Source organism: Oncorhynchus kisutch, linkage group LG23 (assembly GCF_002021735.2).
Source record: "Oncorhynchus kisutch isolate 150728-3 linkage group LG23, Okis_V2, whole genome shotgun sequence".
NCBI lineage: Eukaryota > Metazoa > Chordata > Actinopteri > Salmoniformes > Salmonidae > Oncorhynchus > Oncorhynchus kisutch.
In genome coordinates, this window is record NC_034196.2 from 17,818,533 (window position 1) to 17,844,452 (window position 25,920).

Here is a 25,920-nt window from a genome sequence, read left to right on the forward strand (position 1 = left end):
TACTTGTCTTCTCCCATTTTTTAAACCATTGCCCCCAGCCAAAAAGTGCATAAACAACAATAAATAAGATAGATGCAAAACAGAAATGTGAAGAACATAAATCTATCAACTAATTAGCACATATAGGACAGTATGCAAGTGTGTGTGCATGGACTTTGCAGATGTATTTCTCACACGTGCAGCACATAGTATTTGTTTTACAGTCCTTCTTTGGGGGGCAGAATTGGCATCTCCTCCTCTTGCCCGTCCCCAGCCTCAGGTGGATCAGGACAAGATTCAGCCCCCTGAAGAGCTTTCACAAGCGCTGCAGAGGGTGCTGTGGGGAGGAGGTGCTCCCTTCAGTGAATGTGTGGGGTTACAAGTGCCTTTCCCAGCTGCTCCAGGAACACCCTCCTCTTGTTCCGCTTATCAGGCATTCAGGTAGGGTTGATCTTGCTCCATATCATGAAGGCATTGTATGAGGACACATCAATTATGTTATGGAAGATGACCAGGGGCCAGCGGGCAGTTATCCTGCTGCAGCTGTAAGTTCAATCACCTTGTCCATGTTGTCCATGCCACCTTTGTTGTGGTTGTAGACCAGGATGATGGCTGGCTTCCTGTCCTCACAATCACTGATCTCAGCCATTTTGTGCAGTGTGCTCAGGAGGACACACATTCTTGTTCCTCTTTGGGAGGTAAGAAACTAGAGTGGTGGTGGGGTGAAGGCAAACTTTGATGAGATGGCCTCTCTCCCCCTTGTTGAGAGGAGTGTAGGGTGGAGCTCAGGCTTGTTCTTTCTAACTGTGCCAACCATGGTGATCTTCCTCTTCAGGAGCTGCTGGCTGAGTTCATTAGAGTTGAAGAAATGGTCATGTGATATTGTGCCCCTTCAGTCCATCAGTCACATCAAGCACAGCCCGCATCCCCTGGTTCTTCTCCAGGCCTCCACTGGTCAGCTTCTCTGTGTAGACTTGCATCTTCCAAGCATAGATGGATTGTGCGTCACAGGCCACCCACATCTTGATGCGATACTTTGCTTGCTTGCTGGGCATATACTGCCGGAAAGGACGGTGACCTTTTGACAAAGAGATTACTATCAGTATTTAGTATCAGTGTCACAGAAAACAATCACATAAATCAATGATATTACAGCAATACATAATACAATTAACTGTGAAAAGCACTTACATTACAGATATGAAAATAAAAATGTACCTCAATGGAATCAGTTACTCATCCGCTGTTACTTCAGGCCCAAGGTTGTAGAGGTATGGCAGACGCTCCACCCACTTCTCCCAGACCTCTCTTTTGGCCGCCAGTTTGTCTCTCACATGTCTTGCAGGTCTTGACTCATGGTTAGCAAATCGCAGCACTCTTGAGAAAGTGTGAAAGACTTTCAGTGGCATCATGGCACAAAAATTCCCCTTTCCACTCTCTGCATTCCAGAGACTACATGTAGCCTCACCTTGGGACCTATACACAGCCACTAAGACTAGCAGCCCTATGTAGGCATGCAGGTCAATCTCATCCATCCTTTTCATCCTTATGCCATGTTGTGCTGCCATCCTGCCCTGGTTGTCATATGGTGACAAGGACCATGTTATTTTGTTTTTCTTTGACAGAAACTTCTCTCTTTCAGCTTGGGGGATTTCTTCATCTGAAGATGATGCATTGCACTCTGGGTTGTATTCTTCCCCATCTTCTTCTTCAGATACCACCTGCACATCTAAATCATTGTTCTTTTGTTCCTCCTGGACATCTAAAAAAAAAATCAGATCTAAGACTTGTTGGGCACTGAATTGTGCACTTATTTCTTCAGCAAAGAGAGTACTGGGGGGACTGTCATCAGAAGCACCTTGATAGCCTCTGACTGCATTCCCCATTAGTAAACAATGCTTAAGTAAAAGTAAAGTACTACTTAATATTTTTTGTTGTTGGTATCTGTACTTTACTTCACTACATTCCAAAGAAAATACTGTACCTTTTACTCCATACATTTTTACTGACGCCTGAAAGTACTCGTTACATTTGGAATGCTTAGCAGGAAAGGAAAATGGTCCAATACACGCACTTGTCAAGAGAAAATCCCTGGTCATCTACTGCCTCTGATCTGTAGGACTCACTAAACAAATTCTTCGTTTGTAAATTATGTCTGAGTGCTGAAGTGTGCCCCTGGCTATCCGTACATTTTAAAAATGGTGCCGGCCTCCCGGGTGGCGCAGTGGTCTAAGACACCGCATCGCTTGCTGTGCCACCAGAGATTCTGGGTTCGAGCCCAGGCTCTGTCGCAGCCGGCCTCAACCGGGAGGCCCATGGGGCAATGCACAATTGGTCCAGCGTCTCCCAGGTTAGGGAGGGTTTGGCCGGCAGGGCTATCCTTGTCTCATCACGCACTCGTGACTCCTGTGGTGGGTCGGGCGCAGTGCACGCTGACCGGGTCGCAAGGTGTACAGTGTTTCCTCTGACACATTGGTGCGGCTGGCTTCCGGGTTGGATGTGCATTGTGTCAAGAAGCAGTGCTGCTAGGTTGTGTTTCGGAGGACGCATGGCTCTTGACCTTCGCCTCTCCCGAGTCCGTACGGGAGTTGCAGCGATGAGCCAATACTGTAACTACTACCAATTGTATACCACAAAATTGGGGAGAAAAAAGGGGGGTAAAAGAAAGACAATGGTGCCATCTGGTTTGCTTAATAAGGAATTTGAAATTATTTAAACTTTTACTTCTGATACTTAAATATATTTTATCAATTAACTATCAAAAGTAAATGTAAGTATATTTAAAACCAAATACTTTTAGACTTTTACTGGGTAATTTTCTATTAACATATCTTTACTTTTACTCAAAAGAATGACAATTGCCTACTTTTTTCACCACTGCAATATAGTGCAGGAAATGCAAAAATGCTGAAATTTGTTTTGGTTGAAGTTGAATTGAACAGTATAAAACAACCAGAATGGAGCAAGACTCAATGAAATCACTTAGAATGTATGTGTTGCCACCCTAGGATCACTCACTACCCATAAAGCAAATGTAAAACTTTTATTATTCAAAAACTAAAAATACCTTCATACCATCCTTTTTTAAATTTTATACCGTGATATAATATTTTGGCCATATTGCCCAGCCCTACCCTGGTGGTGTACAGCTTTCATGGAAATATGAACAAAGGCGATGTTTCACTTTTTCACTCTAGGAAAAGTTGAAAAAATATAATTTCAGGGGTTTTCTCTGCTGTTAAACATAGTGGCGGTCTTTTTTTACCCATTAAACAACACAAGGGTTAATATCTGTAAAGCCCATTTTGACTATGTTAACAACAAGATATTGTTGACAAGACGAGGTGGATTTGGAAATAAATTACGTTGGGATAGCTAGCAGCTGAATGAATGCCTCCTAGAATAAATGCTACTAATAGCAAAAACAATATTATTTAGGTAGAGCACAATAGCATTCATAAATGGATGTAACTAACTAGTTAGCTTGTAGGTAGCTAATGATCTGACAAAACTAGTTACTGTTGAAGAAAGTCAGTGTTAGACACCCAAATGTATACAGCTAGCTAGCTAGCTAGCTAGCTATACACTGTTGTTAATCCATACATCGTTTAGTTGTTTGATGTTCATGACTTTGTTGTTAGCTAGTTGATTCTGGTTTAGCTAGCCATCTTTGACTAAAATATAGGATAACTACTAGCTAGTAACATTATGAGAATTGGGCAGTAAGAAACAGACAATAACGTAACGTTACTTCAGTTGGAAGGTTATCCCCAAATCGCTATCTAACTAACTAGCAGAAACACTAGCTGGTTGACAGGCTAGCTAGCAAGCTAATGCTACAAGCTTGTTAACTTGCTAGCTACGTAGCTACAATAGTTTGCCTTACCTTCATTTCCCTTTCGGGAGGAGAGTCAGGGTCTTCACTCATTTTGAAATTAACGGCAGATATAATTATTTCAGCTACAACAGAACTTTACGAAATATACACGGGCTGGTTCTAGCCTTTCCTTTCCACATGAAACGAAATCATACCGCGCTCGAATTTGCGAAATACAATAAGGAAGTGACGCACAAAATTAATCTGCAAGGCAGAATAATCCATCCCAGAGCGATTGGCTTGCTTGTTCAATTCAGACAAGAGTATTCGGCCTAAAACTCACATGTGACGTGACTTCAATGATTTCAAATTTGGAAGTGTAAATCAATGATCCAACATTAAATGATCTCAAAAGGCCTTGGCAGTCAGATTACTGGGGAAAGGTGACTAGAAGAGCGGGACAGCATAACATTACTGTCGATCATAAACCCTAGAGCCGATGGAAAAATGACGGAATCGGATGATGAAGTGGATTCTGAATACAATTGCTGTAGAATCAAGGAGAATTGAAGTATTATCCAAAAGAATGGAAAACAAAGCAAAGTAGTGTACAGTGATGAGAATGATCCTTCGTATCGAGTACTGTTTCTTAATGAGGAGCAGCTGAGCATAGTACCAATCTTAAATAAACCATTTGAGTTATTCAAACTGGTGGAGAGATTGCTGGGTAAAGTGAAGGTTGTAAGGATCACGAGATGTGGGCTTGTTTAGATTTTTTGTGCTTCTGCGGATCAGAGGGAACGTGCATTGTGTCTTAACCGATTTGACAAGTTTGAAGTGTCGTGTGTGTCAGGCCTCCTCAAGGGGGTTATACCTGACGTCTCGTGGGAAGTCAATTTTGAAGAGATGAAAAATATTCTGGTGTGATTGAAGCATGTCGGATGAATTGTGTGGTGAATGGTGAACAAGTGAAGTACCTATCTGTTCTTTTGTTTTTTGATATGGAGTCTCTCCCGAGTGGCGCAGCGATCTAAGTCATTGCATCTCAGTGCTAGAGGCGTCACTACAGACCCTGGTTTGATTCCAGGCTGTATCACAACCGGCTGTGATTGGGAGTCCCATAGGGTGCCGCACAATTGGCCCAGCGTCGTCTGGGTTAGGGTTTGGCTGGGTTAGACTGTCATTGTAAGTAAGAATTTGTTCTTAACTGACTTGCCTAGTTAAATATAGGTTATAAAAAATCTAAAATACTCCAGTAGAGTTAGGGTATATTAACTACAGAGTCAGAGCATTTATCCCAAGACCAATGTAATCATTGTAAAGCTTTTGGTCGTGTATCAAGTGTTTGCAGAAGGGATAAGCCGAGATGTCCAAGTTGTGGAAAATATCATATTATGTGTTTTAAAAGTGATAAAAATGTGACATGTTGCAATTGCGGTGCGAACCATGAAGCCACGTCTTTCAAATGCCCCACAAGGGTGAAGGAGAATGAGGTGGCCAAAGTCAGGGTTAGTACAGAGCATTTCATATGCAGCAGCTGGGTTGGGTTGGGAGTTTGAATGGTGCACCAGAAGAGTCCATGGTGGTGGATAGGCCTACACTGCAGGCTGCAGGGATTGCCTTTCATCAGCAGGATCCTGACATTTTAAAGGTTTGGACTTTGTGGCCTTTATAGCTATGGTAATTAATGGCTCTGCCAAGGTGGAGAGAAGGTCCAGGAAGATAGAAACCATAGTGGATGCGGCGGAGCGGTTCCTGGGGCTGAAAGATTTCTCAGCGAAGGAGTTACATGGAATATTGGAACAAGCCATACCACCCTCTCGGGTCCTAGAGCCTGAGAAGGGAGATATGGAAAATTAAAAGAAGGAAGAAGTGGGAGTTTTGTTTGTTTTGGTAATGTTGGTGGCGGCAATATACCTTTTTGGGTTGTAGTCCACCATAAAACTCACAGAAGAAGAAGAAGAAGAAGAAGAAGAAGAAGAAATGATCTCAAGCCAAGATGTGAGAGGGACTGTTTTCTCACTTGTCCAAGCAACTTTGAGGGTTAGGTGGTTAACAGTCTAATATTGGCTATCAATGTAGCAAGAAATGAACTATAACTTGTTTCAGCTACAAAAGAAAATCTAACGGCACTCAAAATGAATGATGTATTATGCAAGGATCCCATTACAATATCAACATTGGTCAATTCCTTTTATGAAGGTTTTACAACTCACAATTTCAGGAAGATGGTTGTGAAAGCTACATTTGCCACATTCAGAATTATATCCCTGTAATTGAGGATGATTTCCACTCAGGTCGCGATTTACCTATGTCAATAGAAGAAACGCAAGAATATATTTAATAATTGGCTACAAAGGGATATTTCTATACTTGGGAGAGTGCTTCTGTCCAAGGCAGAGGGACTGTCTTCGCTTTGTATACCCCTCGTGATCTTTATTTGTAAATCCCTCTACCTGTAAAGAGATCAACAAGACATTTCTTGACTTCATCTGGAAAAATAAGTCTCACAAACTAAAAAAGTCAGTCCTCTCAAATCAAAGATCTGAAGGAAGTCTGGAAGTGTTGGATTTTGTTCACATAAATAACACTTTCAAGATCAATTGGTTGAATAGATGTTTGAATCAATTTGTTATTTCATTCCAAACAATGTTTAATAAATTGGGAGGTCTTCAATTTTGACTGAAAAATAATTACATTCCCGAAAGATTACCCGCTAAATTGGCTAGGTTTCACCAGCAAGCTTTAATGTCCTGGAAAATGTGTTTCCGGCACAATTTGTCCCCACATTTTGTGGAATAATTCAGACATACCATAACTGTAAGGAATACATCATTGTTCTACCCTAGCTGGCATGATAATAATATTAACTTTGTTCTTGATGTTTATCAACAACAGGGGTAATATTCTTTCATATAAACAATTTATAACATTGAATGGGTTTCCAATACCTTTCAGAGAGTTTATTTCTGTGATCAAAGCCATTCCTAGTGGTCTAACTACACAAATGAAAACTCATCTTAGCTTTGGTGATGATCACAGAGTTTATCCAGAACTCAGTTTGGAAGGCGTGGGCGTACTTGAGAAATCTTGTAGCAAATACATAAGACACATTTTGCATTCACAGAATCAATTTACGCCTGGAGGAAAACATTTCTGGAACATGCTTATTCCTGACATTGTCTGGAAAAAAAGCTTTATTGATCCCTTACAAATATTGTATACCAAACAAATTTAAGGATGTGCACTTTAAGATTCTACATAAGATTGTCCAAATTTGTTGATATTGATGATATCTGCGTTTTCTGTGAAAATCTGACTCACTTGTTCTATGAATGTAAATCTGTGATAGATCTTTGGAAAAACCTTGCAGAATACTTATTTACCTTTCTGAACACTACCCATGTTTTTTTATTGTTGTTGCCAAATACCTTATACATAAACAATGATTAAAGAATTCCATACCAAATATTTTTTATTGAATTTAACAATTTTGTAAAGACTTATCCAGAGTGAATAACAAAAATAATAACATATTCCTGAATCATTATAATGAGATGTTTTTCTGAGTGAATACAATTGCACTGGAATGATCATATTTAAAAAATAAAATAAATAAATATATATTTCTATATATGTATGTAGTTAGTATATTGTTTGATGTAGGGATGTAAGTTGTTGATAATTTTGTATAATGAATACAAAATAATCTGTGGTCCAAATCAGACAGGAGCTTCTGATGGAGCAAACCAACCTTGAGTCTGTAAGAGCCAGAAAAACAATCCACATATATTGGTAGAAGGATGGAAGTTACAGATAAAATCCTGTTAGTGTCACACCCTGATCTGTTTCACCTGTCCTTGTGATTGTCTCCATTCCCTCCAGGTGTCGCTTGTTTTCCCCAGTGTATTTATCCCTGTGTTTCCTGTCTCTCTGTGCCAGTTCGTCTTGTATTTCTACCAGTGTGGTTTTCCTGTGCGCCTGTCTTTTCTATTCTCTTTTTGCTAGTCCTCCCAGTTTTGACCCTTGCCTGTTTCTGGACTCTGTACCCACCTGACTGACTATTCTGCCTGCCTTGACCTCGAGCCTGCCTTCCACTCTGTACCTCCTGGATTCTGAACTGGTTTTGACCTTTTGTCTGTCCACGACTATTCTTTTGCCTACCCCTTTTTGGATCAATAAACATCTAAGACTCCAACCATCTGCCTCCTGTGTCTGCATCTGGGTTTCGCCTTGTGCTGGCCGCCTGGAGTACCTTTCTTCACAGACTATCTGAGGTGGTTAAAGATGAGCTAGCTGCTCGGGAATTACCGGTGGACCTCGACTCCCTCATCGCTCTCACCATTAGAATTGATGGACGTCTAAGGGAACACTAGAGTGAGAAGAAGTCTGGCCTCGGGCACACTTGTTCATTCGCTAGGGCTGGCTCACCTTCGAAGAAATCCAGAAGTTTCCAAAGGCAGTTTTTCTGAAAGGATCCGACGTCACCTGAGTCCCCTCGTGAATCATCATCGACGGGTGAGTTGGATACTCCTGAGTCAATGCAACTGGGAAGAGCTCGGTTATCGGTTAGCACAAAGGTTGAGTTCTAACTGTTGTCTGTACTGTGGTGAGGCATGACATTATATAGCTAACTGCCCTATTAGGAAACCTCTCTATCTGGTCGGTACAAGTACTCTGGTTAGCCAGACTGGGAATTCCTTAATTCCTATCACCCACACCTTTATTTGTGCTTTTGCTGTGAGGAGACCAATCTAAGTCTCTCCGAGTGCTCATTAACTCTGGGGCTGATGAACGTTTTATGGATGCTACCATGGTTTCTGAATTGGGTATTCCCACTCAACCTCTCTCTGTCCCCATGAATGCAAGGGCACTGGATGGCCGTTCTATTGGAAGAGTCACCCATAGCACTGTGCCCGTTCATATTTGGGTATCAAGAAACCATAGTGAGACTATACAGCTCCTCCTCATCGATTTACCCCATGTTCCTGTGGTTTTGGGATTTTCTTGGCTCCAGAAACAATCCTATTATTGACTGGACCACAGGCTCCATCCAGGGTTGGAGTCCGTTTCGTTATTCTCATTGCCTTAAAACGGCACACAGCTGTCCTTGAGATGTTCCCCTCAGGACCTGAGCAAAGCCAGTACCATGACCTCCTGGAGGCACGGCCTACTTCTTTTCCTCTGCACCGTCCTTATGATTGTGCCATTGATCTCATCCCAGGTACCACACCACCTCGTTGTCGTCTATATTCTCTATCCGGCCCAGAGACCAAGGCCATGGAGGAGTATGTTGAGGAATCTCTGGCTACTGGAGGCATCCATCCGTCTGCATCTCCTGCCAGTGCATGGTTTTTCTTTGTGGAGAAGAAGTACAAGACCCTGCGTCCGTGCATTGACTACAGGGGTCTTAATGATATAAAGATCAAGAATCCTTATCCCCTACCACTCCTCGGCCTTCGAACATCTCCAGGGAGCCACCATTTTTTCCAAACTGGACCTTCGGAATGCCTACCACTTGGTTCGGATACGCAAAGGAGATGAGTGGATGAACGACAACGTTTCTGGTGGACCACAATGGTTCCTGATGTCTCTGCCTTCGTCACCGTGTGCACAGAGTGTGTGCTCAGAACAAGACTCCACGGCAAGCTCCTTCTGGCCTCCTTCAGCCACTACCTGGTCCCATATTTCTCTGGACTTTGACACTGGGCTCCCTCTGTCTGATGACAACACTGTCATTCTGACGGTAGTGGATCAATTCTCTAAGGTCGCTCACTTCATCCCTCTCCCCAAACTACCCTCTGCCAAGGAGACGACCCAGATTATGGTGCAGCACGTCTTCCTGATCCATGGACATGGTCCCGACCGGGGTCCTCAGTTCTGGAAGGCATTCCGGATTTCATCCCCAATCCAACGGCCAGGCGGAGCGAGCCAATCAGGACCTAGAAACCACCCTGAGATGCCTGGTCTCAACCAACCACACTACCTGGAGCCGACAACTGGTCTGGGTGGAGTAAGGTCGGAACACTCTTCCCTGTTCGGTCACAGGACTCTCTCCTTTTGAGTGCTTTTTGGGGTATCAACCTCCACTCTTCCCGGAACAAGAGCAGGAGGTCAGCGTACCCTCGGCCCAGATGTTTGTCCGCCGCTGTCGACGTACCTGGAGAAGAGCTCGGGCGGCAAATCTCAAGACCAACTCCAGGTATCGTCGACAAGCGGACCGTCATCGGACCCCAGCTCCCCGCTACCGCATTGGGCAAAGGGTGTGGCTTTCCACTCGGGACCTGCCCTCCACCCGAAGGGGGTGGAGTCCCGCAAACTGTCCCCCTGTTTCATTGGTCATTTTCCCATCATTAGAGTCCTTAGTTCCACTGCTGCCTGTCTTGTGTTACCCCGTACCCTCCGTATTTACCCTACCTTCCATGCGTCTAGGATTAAGCCCGTGTCTCACAGTTCTTTGTCTTCTGTTTGTAGGCCCCTCCCTCCCCCCTGGGTCATCGATGGCCAGCCAGCATATACGGTGAGACGCCTCCTGAGTGTTCGACCACGGGGCAGGGGTTTCCAGTACCTGGTTGACTGGGAGGGTTATGGCCCAGAGGAGAGGTGCTGGGTCCCTGCTAAAGACATCCTGGACCCGGCCCTCATTGTTGATTTTCACCGTCGACACCCCGGTCAGCCAAGTATGCGCCCGGGTAGGAAGCCAGGTGGCGCCTCTAGGGGGGTATTGTCACACCCTGATCTGTTTCACCTGTCCTTGTGACTGTCTCCACCCCCTTCAGGTGTCGTTTTTTTCTTCTTGAAGTAACGCACTTGTGAAGAAGGCACGACAACACCTATTTTCAGGAGACTGAAAGGATTTGTCATGGGTTCTCAAAGTTTTACAGCTGCACCATTGAGAGCATCCTGGCTGGTTGCATCACCGCCTTGGATGGCAACTGCTCGGAATCCGACCGCAAGGCGCTACAGAGGGAAGTGCGTACAGCCCAGTACATTACTGGGGCCAAGCTTCCTGCCATCCAGGACCTCAGAGGAAGGCCATAAAAATTACCAAAGTCTCCAACCACACTATTCATAGACTGTTTTCCCACGGCAAGTGGTACCGGAGCACCAAGTCTAGGTCCAAAAGGCTCATTAACAGCTTCTACCCCCAAGCCATAAGATTGCTGAACAGCTAATCAAATGGCTACCTGGACTATTGGCATTGACCCCCCCCCCCCCCCCCCCCGTTTTTTTTATGCTTCTGCTACTCACTGTTTATTATCTATGCATAGTCACTTTACCTCTACCTACATGTATATATTACCTTGAATAACCTGTACCCCCACACATTGACTCGGTACCGGTACCCCCTATGTATAGCCTCACTATAGTTATTTTATTGTGTAACTTTTTTTAAACTTTAGTTTATTTAGTAAATATAAAACCATTTTTGCATTGTTGGTTAAGGGCTTGTAAGTAAGCATTTCACGGTAAGGTGTTATATTTGGCGCATGTGAGAAATACCATTTTATGTTATTTGAGGCTGAAAAGATTTGTCATGGGCCCTCAGATCCTCAAAGTTATTCAACTGCACCATGACTGGCTGCATCACCGCATGGTATGGCAACTGCTTGGCATTCGACCGCAAGGCGCTACAGAGGGTAGTGCGTACGGCGTGCCATCCAGGACCTCTATACCAGGCGGTGTCAGAGGAAAGCCCAACATTTATCAAAGACTCAGAGCCACCCAGAGCCACTTTCACCACATACGCTGCTGCTACTGTCTATTATCTATCATATTGCCTAGTCACTTTACCCCCTACCTACTGTATATGTACAGTTCATAGTTACCTTAATTACCTCGTACCACTGCACATCGACTCGGTACTAGTACTCCCTGTATTTAGCCATGTTTTTCCACTCCCTATATACAGTACCTTCAGAAAGTATTCATGCCCCTTATTTCACATATTGTTGTGTTACAACCTGAAATCAAAATGAATTCATTTTATATTTTTCTCCCCCATCTACACACAATACTACACTTTTTTTTTTAAACAACTGTCTTCTTGGTAAGCAGCGTCAGTGTAGATTTGGCCTTGTGTTTTAGGTTATTGTCTTGCTGAAAGGTGAATTAATCTCCCAGTGTCTGGTGGAAAGCAGACTGAATCAAGTTTTCCTCTAGTGTTCTGCCTGTGCTTAGCTCCATTCCGTTAATTTTTTATCCTTAAACTCCCCTAGTCCTTAACGATTACAAGCATACTCATAACATGATGCAGCCACCACTATGCTTGAATATATGGAGATATGTTTGTGGCAAATCCAATAAAACATAACACTTTGTATTAGGACAAAAAGTGAATTGCTTTGCCAAGTCTTTTGTAATATTACTTTAGTGCCTTGTTGCAAACAGGATGCATATTATGGAATATTTTTATTCTGTGCAAGCTTCCTTATTTTCACTCTATCAATTAGGTTAGTATTATGGAGTAATTACAATGTTGTTGATTTACCCTCAGTTTTCTCCTATCACAGCCATTAAACTCTAAATGTTTTAACATCACCATTGGCCTCATGGTAAAATCACTGAGCGGTTTCCTTCCTCTCTGGCAACCCTCCCCTAACCCGGACAATGCTGGGCCAATGTGTGCCGCCCTATGGGACTCCCGATAACTGCCGGTTGTGACACAGCCTGGGAATGAACCAGTGTCTGTAGTGATGCTTCTAGCACGGCTATGCAGTGCCTTAAACCGCTTCGCCACTCGGGAGGCCAGGACTTCTGTATCTTTGTAGTGACTGATTCTATTGATACACCATCAAAAGTGTAATTAATAACGTCACTTTGCTCAAAGGGTTATTCGATGTTTGCTTTTATTTTTTTTTATCCATTTATCAATAGTTGCATTTCTTTGTGAGACGTTGGAAAACCTCCTTGGACTTGGTTCAAACCTGTGTTTGAAATTCACTGCTCAACTAAGGGACCTTACAGATAATTGTATGTGTGTAGTACAGCGATGAGGTAGTCATCTCGTGCTTTAACTTATTTAGGCTTGCCATAACAACGTGGTTGAATACTTATTGACTCAAGACATTCCAGCTTTTCATTTTTAATTAATTTGTTTAAAAAAATGTAAACTATTCCACTTTGGCACACTTTGTGTGTAGGACCAACAAATCTCAATTGAATACATTTTAAATTCAGGCTGCAACACAACAAAATGTGGAGAAAGGGTTGTGAATACTTTCTGAAGGCACTGGTATAGCCATGTTATTTTTACTTGCTATTCACTTTGTATTTATTCATCTATATATATATATATATATATATATATATATGTGTATCTTATCTTTAACTCTGCATTGGAAAACAACATTGATTCAACAAAGCATATGCCCAGTGCGGAATTTTGCTGTTTTAGAACAAATTTCTTGTAATTTCAACAATATCTTAATATCTTATCTTATAAAATCTTATCTTATTTTTGGGTTTGGGTGATCTAACCTATTTTTTAAATAATTTTTTATAATTATTCTTTATTTAACCAGGTAGGCTAGTTGAGAACAAGTTCTCATTTGCGACCTGGCCAAGATAAAGCATAGCAGTGTGAACAGACAACAGAGTTACACATGGAGTAAACAATTAACAAGTCAATAACACAGTAGAAAATTGTGTGCAAAAGGCATGAGGAGGTAGGCGAATAATTAAAATTTTGCAGATTAATAACACTGGAGTGATAAATGATCAGATGGTCATGTACAGGTAGAGATATTGGTGTGCAAAAGAGCAGAAAAGTAAATAAATAAAAACAGTATGGGGATGAGGTAGGTAAAAATGGGTGGGCTATTTACCGATAGACTATGTACAGCTGCAGCGATCGGTTAGCTGCTCAGATAGCAGAGGTTTGAAGTTGGTGAGGGAGATAAAAGTCTCCAACTTCAGCGATTTTTGCAATTCGTTAAAGTCACAGGCAGCAGAGAACTGGAACGAAAGGCGGCCAAATGAGGTGTTGGCTTTAGGGATGATCAGTGAGATACACCTGCAGGAGCGCGTGCTACGGATGGGTGTTGCCATCGTGACCAGTGAACTGAGATAAGGCGGAGCTTTACCTAGCATGGACTTGTAGATGACCTGGAGCCAGTGGGTCTGGTGACGAATATGTTGCGAGGGCCAGCCGACTAGAGCATACACGTCGCAGTGGTGGGTGGCATAAGGTGCTTTAGTGACAAAACGGATGGCACTGTGATAAACTGCATCCAGTTTGCTGAGTAGAGTGTTGGAAGCAATTTTGTAGATGACATCGCCGAAGTCGAGGATCGGTAGGATAGTCAGTTTTACTAGGGTAAGTTTGGCGGCGTGAGTGAAGGAGGCTTTGTTGAGGAATAGAAAGCCGACTCTTGATTTGATTTTCGATTGGAGATCATGGAGATTTTCGATTGGAGATCATGTCCCCCATTGGCCTTGGCTTTGTCCCAATAGCTTTTTATTTTCCATACTGTTGTGTGACTAAAAGTGATACACCTGAGCAGGGGTATTCCTATCTTACCCTATGATCGAGGTGGGGAGTACTGCTGGTTCTGTTCTACCTGATAATGAATTGCACCTTCCTGGTGTCCCAGGTCTAAATCAGACCTTGATTAGAGGGAAGGAATAAGAATAATAAAAGAAGCAGTGAAACCGCTTCGAGGTCTAGATTATAATTTGAGGGACCTAGAGTAACTACTAATCATTTTGAGAAACCTTTTCTATTTGTTTCCAGAGTTTTCTGAACACTGTATTGGACTACCATGCCAATTGCTCTATTCGTGTTGATACCAGTTCAACAATGACTGGTACATGTTGAAGTGGCCAGTTTAAAGAAGAACAATAACGACAAACGGGGAATATAAAACAAGAAGACTGGAATATATGTTGAAGTAAGGAGTTTTATTAGAAGGCAGACTTCAAAGTATTGCATTTGAAAGAAATCTATTTACTCGTGAACTACACAATGTCAACCTCAACTAAAACTGCCGGTGGAAGGAAAAAACATATTTGGAATGGAGATTTGTTTGTTCTTTATGCAACATCAAAAGTAGCATCTTGTGTTTCTCTTGTATATATTATTGATGCTTGAGTCAGAAGGCGCATATACATTTGAATCATTATCTTTTCAAATATAAAGCGGTCACAGAGTTCCACCCCCATTAAAACCAACCCCATTCTCCTGTCCCATTTCGGCCAGGTTCCAGCTTAATGGAACTCAATCTCTCAGACATCGACAAATGTCAAAAGTCACTTCCCACTGGGGACAAGCATCAATTTAACGTCTATTCCAAATTGGTTCAATGTCATTTCATTGAAATGATGTGGAAACAACGTTGATTCAAGCAGTGTATGCCCTGTGGGTTGTCAGAGGCCTAGATTTGTCAAGTAAGCTAAGTTATCCCAAAGTGCTGCTCTAGGATCAACTTAAACTATCCACATCCTGACCGTGACATTTAGGAGTAAAAAACACAGCAGTTCCTAGATCAATCAGGTTCTCAGTCAAATCTACAGTAGCTGAGAGAGGTGCACAGAGAACATGCAGTTGCCTAGGCAACCCTGAGGGCCAGAGTTGGCACTGCCACAGGCCTCCGTTCTGGAGTAGGTAGCTCACATGGACCAATAGCAAAGCTGGAAGCAACAAGGCAGGAATTAGCAGGAGCCCAGCTATTGATGACACATCTCCCATAGTGCAGGTGGGTCTTCCCTGTTCTGATTGTCAGTGCTCTAAGAACATGGCTTTAAAGGTTGCTCCCAGAGACTTAAGACTGTCCTCCAACCTTCACTCTTACATTTTGAAAGAATATTTTATTTTATTATTTCTAAAGTGCTGGCATTATGTTCAAAGACAAACAAACAAACTTAGTGCAGTTATTTTCCGAGTCTGTCTATAGGTTCACATGCACATCCATTACAGTAGTCAGTCTTACGATACCTCAAGCCTTACTGTAGTTATTACAATTTCTGTAAGCTGGGTGGGTTTATGCAAACGGTCAATAGGAGGTTTTGTATCGGTAGACAAAATGCACTCAAATATGATATTTTTCTTTGTCCTAGGCTCAGCGCCGACCATAGCAAAGAGCCTGATATACCTTTGAAATGAATTGCATGGTGTGTCTAGATCATGGACTCAGTTACGTAGGACTAATTTAATGGGCGTCTCAATGTTTCAGCATGCATTATATTACAGTCATTGAACAAAGACCTGTTGTTATTTCGTCACTGATCCGAAGAAGAAACACACAGGGATTTCATGACAGATTTTGTCATATCGGCAATCCATACGAAAGGACCTGTAGTTAGTGTAGAACCTCTCCTTCCATGACCACCACACTAGAGGAATGAGCACTGTATAAGTGGGTTCTGTAGGAATTGGGTAACCAAATGGCACACAGAGCAGTTGGTACGGGGAACACTTAACAGCTCAGTGTAGGCTACTGTGTGCAGACCTTCCATAGCGCGTTGCCAAATTGGTGGACCTCAGCACCCACTCGCTACAATCCCACAATCTTTCCTGCTCATTGTGTTCATACAGTTTTGTTGGACAAGTTGGACTAAAATGCCGTTTCAGATTAGGCCTCTATTTGAAGAAATAGCAAAGTGCTACACTAAGTAAACATTGTAAACTAGAACATTATATTACATACATATGGGACAGCATTCTTTTCAGCAACCACAAACAGAGCTCACTCTCTTTAGGTTAGCCACAACATTCTCTGAGTTTCACTCAGTTTTCTAGCGCAACATAATTTCTTAATAACTTCGACCCAATTTTTTGTTGTGTGGCTTGGAAAGATTTAGGTACAACAGATGCAGTAAGGCAGGCTGGAAGTGAATCAGATATAAACAGGTTGAAGCATTAAACAAAGACAATGTATAAAAACAACGGTTCCTATGGGTAAAGTTTGTACTACTGTAGCCTACTCCATGGCTCATTTAAAGCCTTTCCAGTCTGTGATCATTCATGGTGATAACTGTTGAGTGTGTGATATATATTTCAGATTGATCAAGTCTACATGTTATTCAGGTGGTTTTGAAATAACAAATAACATCAATAACTAAATATTCTGCTACTCAGGTAGTATAGATCACCACTGACAAGAAGTGGAGTAAACTTAGTCATTATTTGATCAAGTAGCATGAAACTAACAAAGGTTTCTAATCTACTGTGTATGTGATAATATGCCACTATTCTAGCCTGTCAGAATTGCTAGACCTATAGAAGCATGCCCATGCAAAACGTCACAGTATAGTGTTTCTCGTGTTGACACATACTGTGCTGCAATTCAAGAAGGCAAATGGATTGGAGCTAAAGTCCCGAATATGGAGCGATTTCAGTGTCAACAGAAATTGTGTGTGAATTCCATACTTTTGTATTTGTATTAGGATATTTAATTTAAATTTAATATTTTTGAATTTGTAATGCACAAATGTAATCATTGAATTCATAAATTGAACTTGTATTTCAAGATTTGAAACTGAATAGAATGAATATTGCATTCCGTTTTAAATTCTATTTCAATTGAATTGAATATTAAAATTCAACATTTATACATTCAGTTTCAATATGGTAGATATTGCATTAATTGTATGTGTATCAATTTGACAAAGTAGCATTTCAAGGGTATCAAAGTTTCATACATTCAAATGATCAGATGCATTCAGATTTAGTTTTCAAATTCATTTTTTCACATTTTAGTTTACTTTTATTTAACTAGGCAAGTCAGTTAAGAACAAATTCTTATTTTCAATGACGGCCCGAGGAACAGTGAGTTTACTGCCTTGTTCAGGGGCAGAAGTTCTCTAAATTCAGATTCAAAACCAGAGACAACATTCTGGTACTTTCCCAGCCAGGAAAGGTAGAGGAGAACAGATAGAATCAAACACTCTCTGTGGTAAACGGAAGCTTCTAGAGCCAATGTGACATGTTGAATTGATTTTCTTTCTATGAATTTGGCTCTAGCGTTTGAATATTTTTTGGTTATAAGCTATTATGACCCGGTTCCTGAAAGCTAAGACAGTCTGGAACATGGACGTGCCTTCTGTTCACCTCTATAATGATCACAGGCTGCGCAGGACACGTAAGAAAGGAGTGTCACAAAAAACACAATTTGGCCCCCATAAGAATATATATTTGAATAGCCCCGGTCATAGCCCTTCTAAGGATAGCCTTTCCACTCCCTATTTAATATTTCTCTTGTGAGTGAAAAGGTTTGAAACAGATCTCCTGCATGTCACAAGACTGTGTTAGCCCATTTAGCTAAAGCCTAGAAATTTGAATAGATTTTGATTTGATTATAGGTAAAAATTCAAGAAGTTCATTTTGCATCATCATGATGATGTGGCAAGTGACACTTAACTTCTTGAAAGTCCAATATCTTGAAAGAAAAGTTAACAGCTGACATGCAAAACATTTTGGTACTGTATTATTGAAAAAAATACAAAAATATCATTTTTAGGTGGATTTTTCCTTTAACATTACTGCTTCCCAATGATTCAGCTCATACTGAGACTCGAACTCGGGTTACTCATGTTTGGTGGTTCACGCTCATTTGATGAGCCACCTTGCCTGAGACCTAAAGATGTGTTAGTTTGACATGTCTGAGTTTGTGTTAGACGTGTTAGTTTCAAGTCTCTGGCAAGGATAGTGATTACAAGAGTAACGTGATTTACTGGGTTGACTGTGTTAGCCTGCTGAGCTAAAGCCTAGACATTGGTTCTGTGACTTGGAAGGGTCTCTTCAAGGAGGAGGTCAAAGGGGGGTGAAGTGTAAGACAGGTGGTTCGGTGACCACGCTCGCATAATGAGTAACTTGTCTGAGACCTGAAAAATTGCATTGTCTGGCGCACAGGAGCCCTGGGTTAGAACCCCATCAGTCAAACAAACACGTCTTCAGGTCTCAGGCAAGGTTGCTCATCACATGCATGGATCACCAAACCAACTCTGCTGCACTCTCATTAAATGGGGTGGACAGATCCTTCTGCTTCTGTTTGCCACAGAATGTGTTGTGCAGTAGGCCTGATTTCAAACCCAGTTAGCTATATTGGTACCGTGATCTCTGAGTATGAGGTCAAAGGGGGGTGAAATGTAACTGAGGTGGTTCGAAGAACCACGCTCTTTTGATGAGTAACCTTGCTGAACACATTAAAACTTGTGTTAGCTTCCTGAATTCATCCCTTTTGAGTTTCAGCTTAGAGGGCTAACACAGTCTTGTGACATGCAAGAGACCTGGTTCTAATCCAGTCAGTCACAAGAACAATAAGAAATAGGGAGTGGAAAGGCTATCCTTAGAATAGCTATGACAGGGCTATTCTACTATATTCTTATGGGGACCAAATAGCATTTTTTGTATGACACTCCCTTTTAACGTGTCCTGTGCACCTGTGATTCATCATAAACGGGAACAGAAGCCATGTTCCAGAGAGTCTTAGCTTCCTGGAATGGGGTTATAATAGCTTATAGCCAAAACAGCTGAGACAAATTCATAGGAAGAAAATTAGCTTTAGAAACCTGTCAGAAGCTTTGGTTTACCACAGAGAGCATCTGTTCTCCTCTACCTCTCCTGGCTGGCAAAGTACAAGGATGTTGTCTGTAGTTTTGAATCTACATTTAGAGAATTTAATTTGAAAACTAAATCTGAATTCATCTGAGAAATTGAATATATGAAACATTGATGAATTTGAAATTATAGTTTGTAAACTTGATAAACAGACAATGCATGCAATATCTACCATATTGAAACTGAATGAATTGAAATAGAATTTTAAAACTGAATGCAATATTCATTCAATTCAGTTTCAAATCATGAAATACAAGTTCAATTTATGCATTTGTGCATTACAAATGCAAAAATATTAAATTCAAATGTAATATCCTAATACGAATAAAAAATTATGGAATTCAAATACAATTTCTGTTGACACTGAAATCGCTCCATACCAGAGTCTTAATATTTGTATTATTAGCTTACAGGATCACACAGTAAAGGGCTACTTTTCTAAGCCCCCTCCAACGTTCCAACATTCTAACCTCGCCTGCCAAAGTATTCTGTGAAAACAAAGCCTATTTATTGTCAGCACTTATTTGACCTTAGCATTCAGAACTGTACATAAAAAACAATACCCGGCTCTCCATTCTGTCATCATGACTCTAATAAAGCTAGTTTAATTATTTGTCGAAGTCCCAAAACAAACAGATGATTAAGCACAATACACTCTTCCCCTGCAGTCTCGATTAAGGCACTGATCCCCGCCCCTTCTTCAGAACAGGACACGTATCAACATTTCCCATCACAAGGAAACTCCCTACCTGATGACAGTATTGCACTGGAAAGCATTTCACTTCCCCTTAGAGCCAGTAGTGGTTGCACATGCAAATCGACCAAAGGAGAAAGCATTTATTACTTATATTACAGGCTTGGTATTCAGACCGTCTATCTGTCCTATCTTATTAATGAGTTGCAACAAGCAGGTTTAATTATAGATGGGATAAAGAACAAGGAACATAATTGGTTTCTTATTAGGGATGTAGATAGAATAAGTGAACAACCTATCAATAGGCCAACAAACATGGCAAGTTTGACTGTATATTTGGGTATTCACCGACATCGGCAGACATCTTCACCATCCTTCTTTATTGAAATCACACAGCAGCTCTAGTGCCCTTAAGACGGAAAGTCGGTCACCTTTCTTTCAAAAAATTGTTAATGTTATTCCATTCTCCGGCCCACTTTATATGAGCAGATGCAACACTGTACAAGCTGCTAGAAAATAATTGTATCTTGTGGCACCAAGATCCTGTACTTTAATGTACAGTACTGTTCCTATGCTCTACCAGGGCTAGAAACCAGCTGAAGCAGTGCTACAGTTTACATTCACCCACAGTCTCAAACAACCATTCACTCATCCCCCTTCCATGCAGGTCACATTTCTCAAAAAATACTCTTGTAAACGTATTTGTTTTCTCATTTCCTAGCTAGTGCAATTATAAATCTGGGCTCCTGATTACAGAAAAAGGACCATGCTAAAGCTTACCCAAAAGAACCATACGACAGGATCATATATATATATATATTAAACACAACACAACTGGCCCAATCTTGAAAATGGCACATATAATAAAGCATTGGAAAAGAGCAAATGTGATCTTGTTTGTTCTCTCTTGTTTCATTGTTATGTTATCCCAAGCATGCCAGCGTTTTGAAAGTTGGCCCAGTGTAAGCTGTAGTCGAATGACATTGGGGACAAAAATAGATTTGTTTCTGAAACCAGATCAATCTTGTTTTTTAGTAAATATAGATGTTTCCAGAACAATTATATCTAACAAACATGATGTGCTTTCCCATCATGCAATTAGAAAACAACAAAAAAAGGCTGTCCATTCAAATGACTGTTTTGGGAGTTGATTAAACCTCATGTTTTTAACCAGGTGTTAGATTAAGTACACATTCATAAACTATAACATACATACCGCGTGGGTGTCTGATAGGCCTATCAATATGTTACCCCAAGCAACCCTTCCATTTAGACTCCCTACTTGTGGCAAAAATGAACTGCTAGAACAGAAAAAGTGCGACAAAATGCCGCTGTGCAACATTTTGTCTCTCATCTCCCGAACTGTCGTCGTCAGCATGACCGCCCGTCCAAGTCCACTAACCTCAAACCTTCCAAGATAAGGGGGCAAATGTCAGTTACTTCTTTAGAACAGTCATATCTCAGCAGCTCCATAAGTTTACCATCAATACCCTCCATATAACCTCTTCAAATAAGCCAGAAGAAATTTCTCATATTAGTTTCATTCAATAATTTACAACAACAAAAGTTGTTGGAGGATGAAAGGAAGCTGTAGGCTGGGTGCTGCAGTCGGTGTCAATCCTTTCTTCTCAGCGTGTCTCTAGCATGCCTCCACCCCAGGCCAAGGCCAAACCCAGGTTACACTAATCTGGGTCAAACGTAGGCCAAACGTAGGCCAAACGCATGACTCCGAAGAGAAACACAGACACCAGTCCCTCCTCCTTGGAGTATTAATGATCTATCTTCAGGCAACTGCTGATTGTTTTCTGTATGCAGATTCATAAATGGCTCTGTTGTTGTTGTTGATTCTCTGTAGTCATTTTGCATGCAAGCGTTGTGTTAGTGCATGTTTGTGTCTCTGGCATTGTGATACTGTGTGTTTTTTTGTAAAGGTATGCTAAATGATGCAAACACTGTTAAGCTGGTTGGTCAGTGTCTCAGATGCAACTGTACTGTATCAGAGGTTAAAATCACAAGGTGTGTGGGAACAGTGTGTGTATATACGTGAGTCTATCCGCCAAAAGACACAGGCATTGCATTGACTGGCTAATAGAAGAAATCATCTTGTATAAGGATGATCCATAGACAAAAAAGCCCTTCATATTTCCAGATCAAGTGTTCAATCAGTTGGAAAACCACAACCCTTAAGCAACAGGGTAAGAGGTTAAAAGTTTCTCTTCTCTTTCACAAAATCACATGCTTGGTTTTTCCCCCACATGCAATTGTTCAACTGATTTGTTGCTCTGTATGTTGAGATGAGATCATTATGATATCTTCCAAGAATTTGCGTGGCACTTAAAGAAAGAACATGGTCATTTGTGTTAAATACACTGATCCGTGTTGTTCCTGTAGAGAACTGTACGTTCAGTCTTTCACACAGCCAGTGCAGTGTGTGCTGCTTCAGTGTTACTGATGTTATTTTCAGAACCCATTCTGCTTTCCTTTGAAAAGTGCAATACAGGTTAAACAATAATGTATTCATTATTATTATATCTGTAACCCAAGTATGCCTGGTAGTTTAGGTCTACTGTCTACCCTAGGATTACTATGTTTATGTTTTAACCATTTATTTAAGAGGATGGAGATATGTTTTCAAACTTTTTTTGTGTCAAACTTGATGATTTTAAATGCATTATCCACATGTGTGGTTGTATTGTGTTTTAAATGATCATATACATCTATCTATCTATTCCAAGAAGAGGGCTATCATTTTACAGTCTTATCTGATCTATTCCATAGATGAAACTGTTATGTAGCAGGTTCTACTACTATGCGGGAATGATAACACAACAGTGTTACTTTGTTCAGTTTTCTACAATTGGGTCTTGAAGATGAACCAGAACACAAAAAATAATCTGGAGAAATAGTAAAGTAATGTTTTTCCATTTTTAAATTAGAGATTTTTTATATTCGCTAAGTCATTCTGCTTGTTCCCCAGCAATGCCTGTGTCTGTTCAGCATTAAAAATCTTGTACTTCTTGTACTCCCTGTCCTGCTAAAAAATACACTGCAGTGTGTGTGTTTTTGTGTGTGTGTGTATGTTCATTGCACAGCACTGTAAGTTCTGCAAGCATGGCTTCTCGTGCTGAGAGGTTCCCTTTGGGGAGCGTGGAGGAGGACAAGAGATGGAGGACAAAAGAAATAGCAAGCGATAGACAAAGTGTGGCGGTGGATGGATCGGAGACAGTAGTCAGGGGATATTCACTGCCCGTTCACTATCAGGCCGTCTCAAAACTCCTCCCCTTCCTGTCCCGGGGCCATGTTACCCCGCTCTCCGGCCTCGCCTCCCGGGATCATCGTTCCCTCCACACCGTCCAACCCCATCTCCTCCTCCTCCTCCTGCTGCTCATCCCCTCCTGCCTGGGAACCAACGATCTCCGCGTCCACGTCCTCCCCTACAGCCACCCCCGATCCCGGGCTGCCCATGTCCAACAGGGCGTGAGTCCTGAGTGGGTCCTTGAGTTCCGGGTACAGCCTCTGGTCCAGGGAAAGGCTAGAGGGGGTCAGGGATTTGAAGTCGGTTTCGAAGGGGAGCACCACCCCGGGTCCGGCGGCTCCCAGGGCCAGGCCCAGGCCCACACCAGCGGCCACCCCCACACCGGCCCGGTAGACCTCCATGCCGTCGGGTAGCATGGACTTGATCTTGGGCAGCCAGCGTTTGCGGACGCGCCGCGCGTTGGTGCACATGTCAGCGGCGATCACATTCATCTCACTCTCCTTGAAGTTGGGCGCAAAGTTCTGACAGTAGACTGGAGAGGGGGGGGGGGGGGGGGGGGGGGGTTGGAAGACATTCAGCTTTGTAAATCAGTAGCCGTTTTGCCTGTGGCTCAGTCAACAGTACCAGTCAAACGTTTGTACACATCTACTCATTCAAGGGTTTTTCTTTATTTGTAATACTTTCTACATAGTAGAATAATAGTGGACATCAAAACTATGAAATAACACATATGGAAATGATGTAGTAACCAAAAACGTTTAAACAAATCAAAATATATGCTATAATTTAGATTCTTCAAAGAAGCCGCCCTTTGCCTTGATTACAGCTTTGCACACTCTTCACATTCTCTCAGCCAGCGTCATGAGGAATGCTTTTCCAAAAGTTTTGAAGGAGTTCCCACATATGCTGAGCACTTCACTCTGCGGTCCAACTAATCCCATACCATCTCAATTGGGTTGAGGTTGGGTGATTGTGGAGGCCAGGTCATCTGATGCAGCACTCCATCACTCTCCTTGGTCAAATAGCCCTTACACAGCCTGGAGGTGTGTTTTGGGTCATTGTCCTGTTGAAAAACAAATTATAGTCTCGCTAAGCGCAAACCAGATGGGATGGCGTATTGCTGCAGAATGCTGTGGTAGACAGTGTCACCAGCAAAAGACACAGACATTGTCACCAGCAAAAGACCCCACACCATCACACCTCCTCCTCCATGCTTCATGATGGGAACTACACATGCGGAGATCATCCGTTCACTTACTCTGCATCTCACAAAGACACGGCGGTTGGAACTAAAAATGTCACATTTGGACTTATCAGACCGAAAGACAGATTGCCACCTTTCAAATGTCCATTGCTCGTGTTTCTTGGCCCAAGCAAGTCTCATCTTCTATTGGTGTCCTTTAGTAGTGGTTTCTTTGCAGCAATTTGACCATGAAGGCTTGATTCACGCAGTCTCCTCTGAACAGTTGATGTTGAGATGTGTCTCAAGTCAATTCATAAGGTGCAGTTAACTCTAATGAACTTATCCTCTGCAGCAGAGGTAACTCTAGGTCTTCCTTTCCTGTGTAGGTCCTCATGAAAGCCAGTTTCATCATAGTGCTTGATGGTTTTTGCGACTGCATTTGAAGAAACTTTCAAAGTTCTGAAATGTCCTAAGCGCATTAAGAAGGAAAGAAATTCCACAAATGAACTTTTAACAAGGCATACTTGTTAATTGAATTGCATTCCAGGTGACTACCTCATGAAACTGGTTGAGAGAATGCCAAGAGTGTGCAAAGATGTCATCAAGGCAAAGGATGGCTACTTTGAAGAATCTAAATTATAGCATATATTTTGATTTGTTTAACCCTTTTTTGATGACTACATGATTCCATGTGTTATTTCATAGTTTTGATGTCTTCACTATTATTCTAGAATTCGATTTTTTTTTAAACCTTCAATGAGCAGTTGTGCCCAATTTTTTGACTGGAACTGTATATGCATAGTTGATCGTTGTTTAAAAAAATAATAAAACAAACATTACACTTAAACAAGTGATGTTAAAATGTACTTGAACTTCCATGAATTCACACCTCTTCAGTCATAATCTCACAAATCATCTACAATAGTTTGACTCTTAAACAATAATCATTCAACAGAGGCTGCCATCCCCATGAACCATTATCCTCCATAAGATCAACATTTGACCAGCGCCAGACTCACGTTTGACAGCATTGAGCACACGGCTGTCCAGAGGTTTCCTACTGGGGTCACTGGTAGAGGAACGGATGCCAGTTCCACAGCTGTTAGCCAGGGTGTTCCTGCAGGCACACAGAGCCAACACCAGAGGGCAGCGGTAACACCAAACCCATAGGATTACATGTCTCAACACGACTGACTGTGCTGCACTCCAAACCATAGATTTATGCTGACTTGAGAATATACATTCATACATATATATTACACTTAGAAAGCAAGGAATGTAAATGTAAGTTGGATATGTGGAAGGATTTTGAGTATGAATATGACCCCACATGAAACATATCATTATAAATCTATACTGACAAGGTTAACATCTTCTGAATCTGAGTCACACCTAAAACATGTAAATAATGTCATTATTAATCAATACCTTT

At 41.7% G+C, this 25,920-nt stretch overlaps 2 protein-coding genes across 4 annotated transcripts in view; both read right to left on the reverse strand.

Moving 5' to 3' along the window:
• Positions 1–4,357, reverse strand: part of nup214 (nucleoporin 214) — a 68,769-nt gene extending 64,412 nt beyond the window's left edge. Inside the window, exon 1 of one of the 2 annotated variants that reach the window (XM_020457347.2) lies at positions 3,866–4,357. In XM_020457347.2, coding sequence (XP_020312936.1) covers positions 3,866–3,907 — 42 coding nt within the window. In that variant the 5' untranslated portion in view covers positions 3,908–4,357. The remainder of the gene's footprint in view (positions 1–3,865) is intronic. The other variant, XM_020457348.2, reaches the window with a different exon arrangement.
• Positions 4,358–14,679: 10,322 nt separating this feature from the next.
• The window catches only part of LOC109867910 (nucleus accumbens-associated protein 2-like), a 45,803-nt gene continuing 34,562 nt past the window's right edge, over positions 14,680–25,920 (reverse strand). For both annotated transcript variants that reach the window (XM_020457232.2, XM_031802279.1), the window contains 2 exons: positions 25,508–25,605; positions 14,680–23,837 (listed from right to left, as the gene is read on the reverse strand). In XM_020457232.2, coding sequence (XP_020312821.1) covers positions 23,317–23,837; positions 25,508–25,605 — 619 coding nt within the window. In that variant the 3' untranslated portion in view covers positions 14,680–23,316. The remainder of the gene's footprint in view (positions 23,838–25,507; positions 25,606–25,920) is intronic.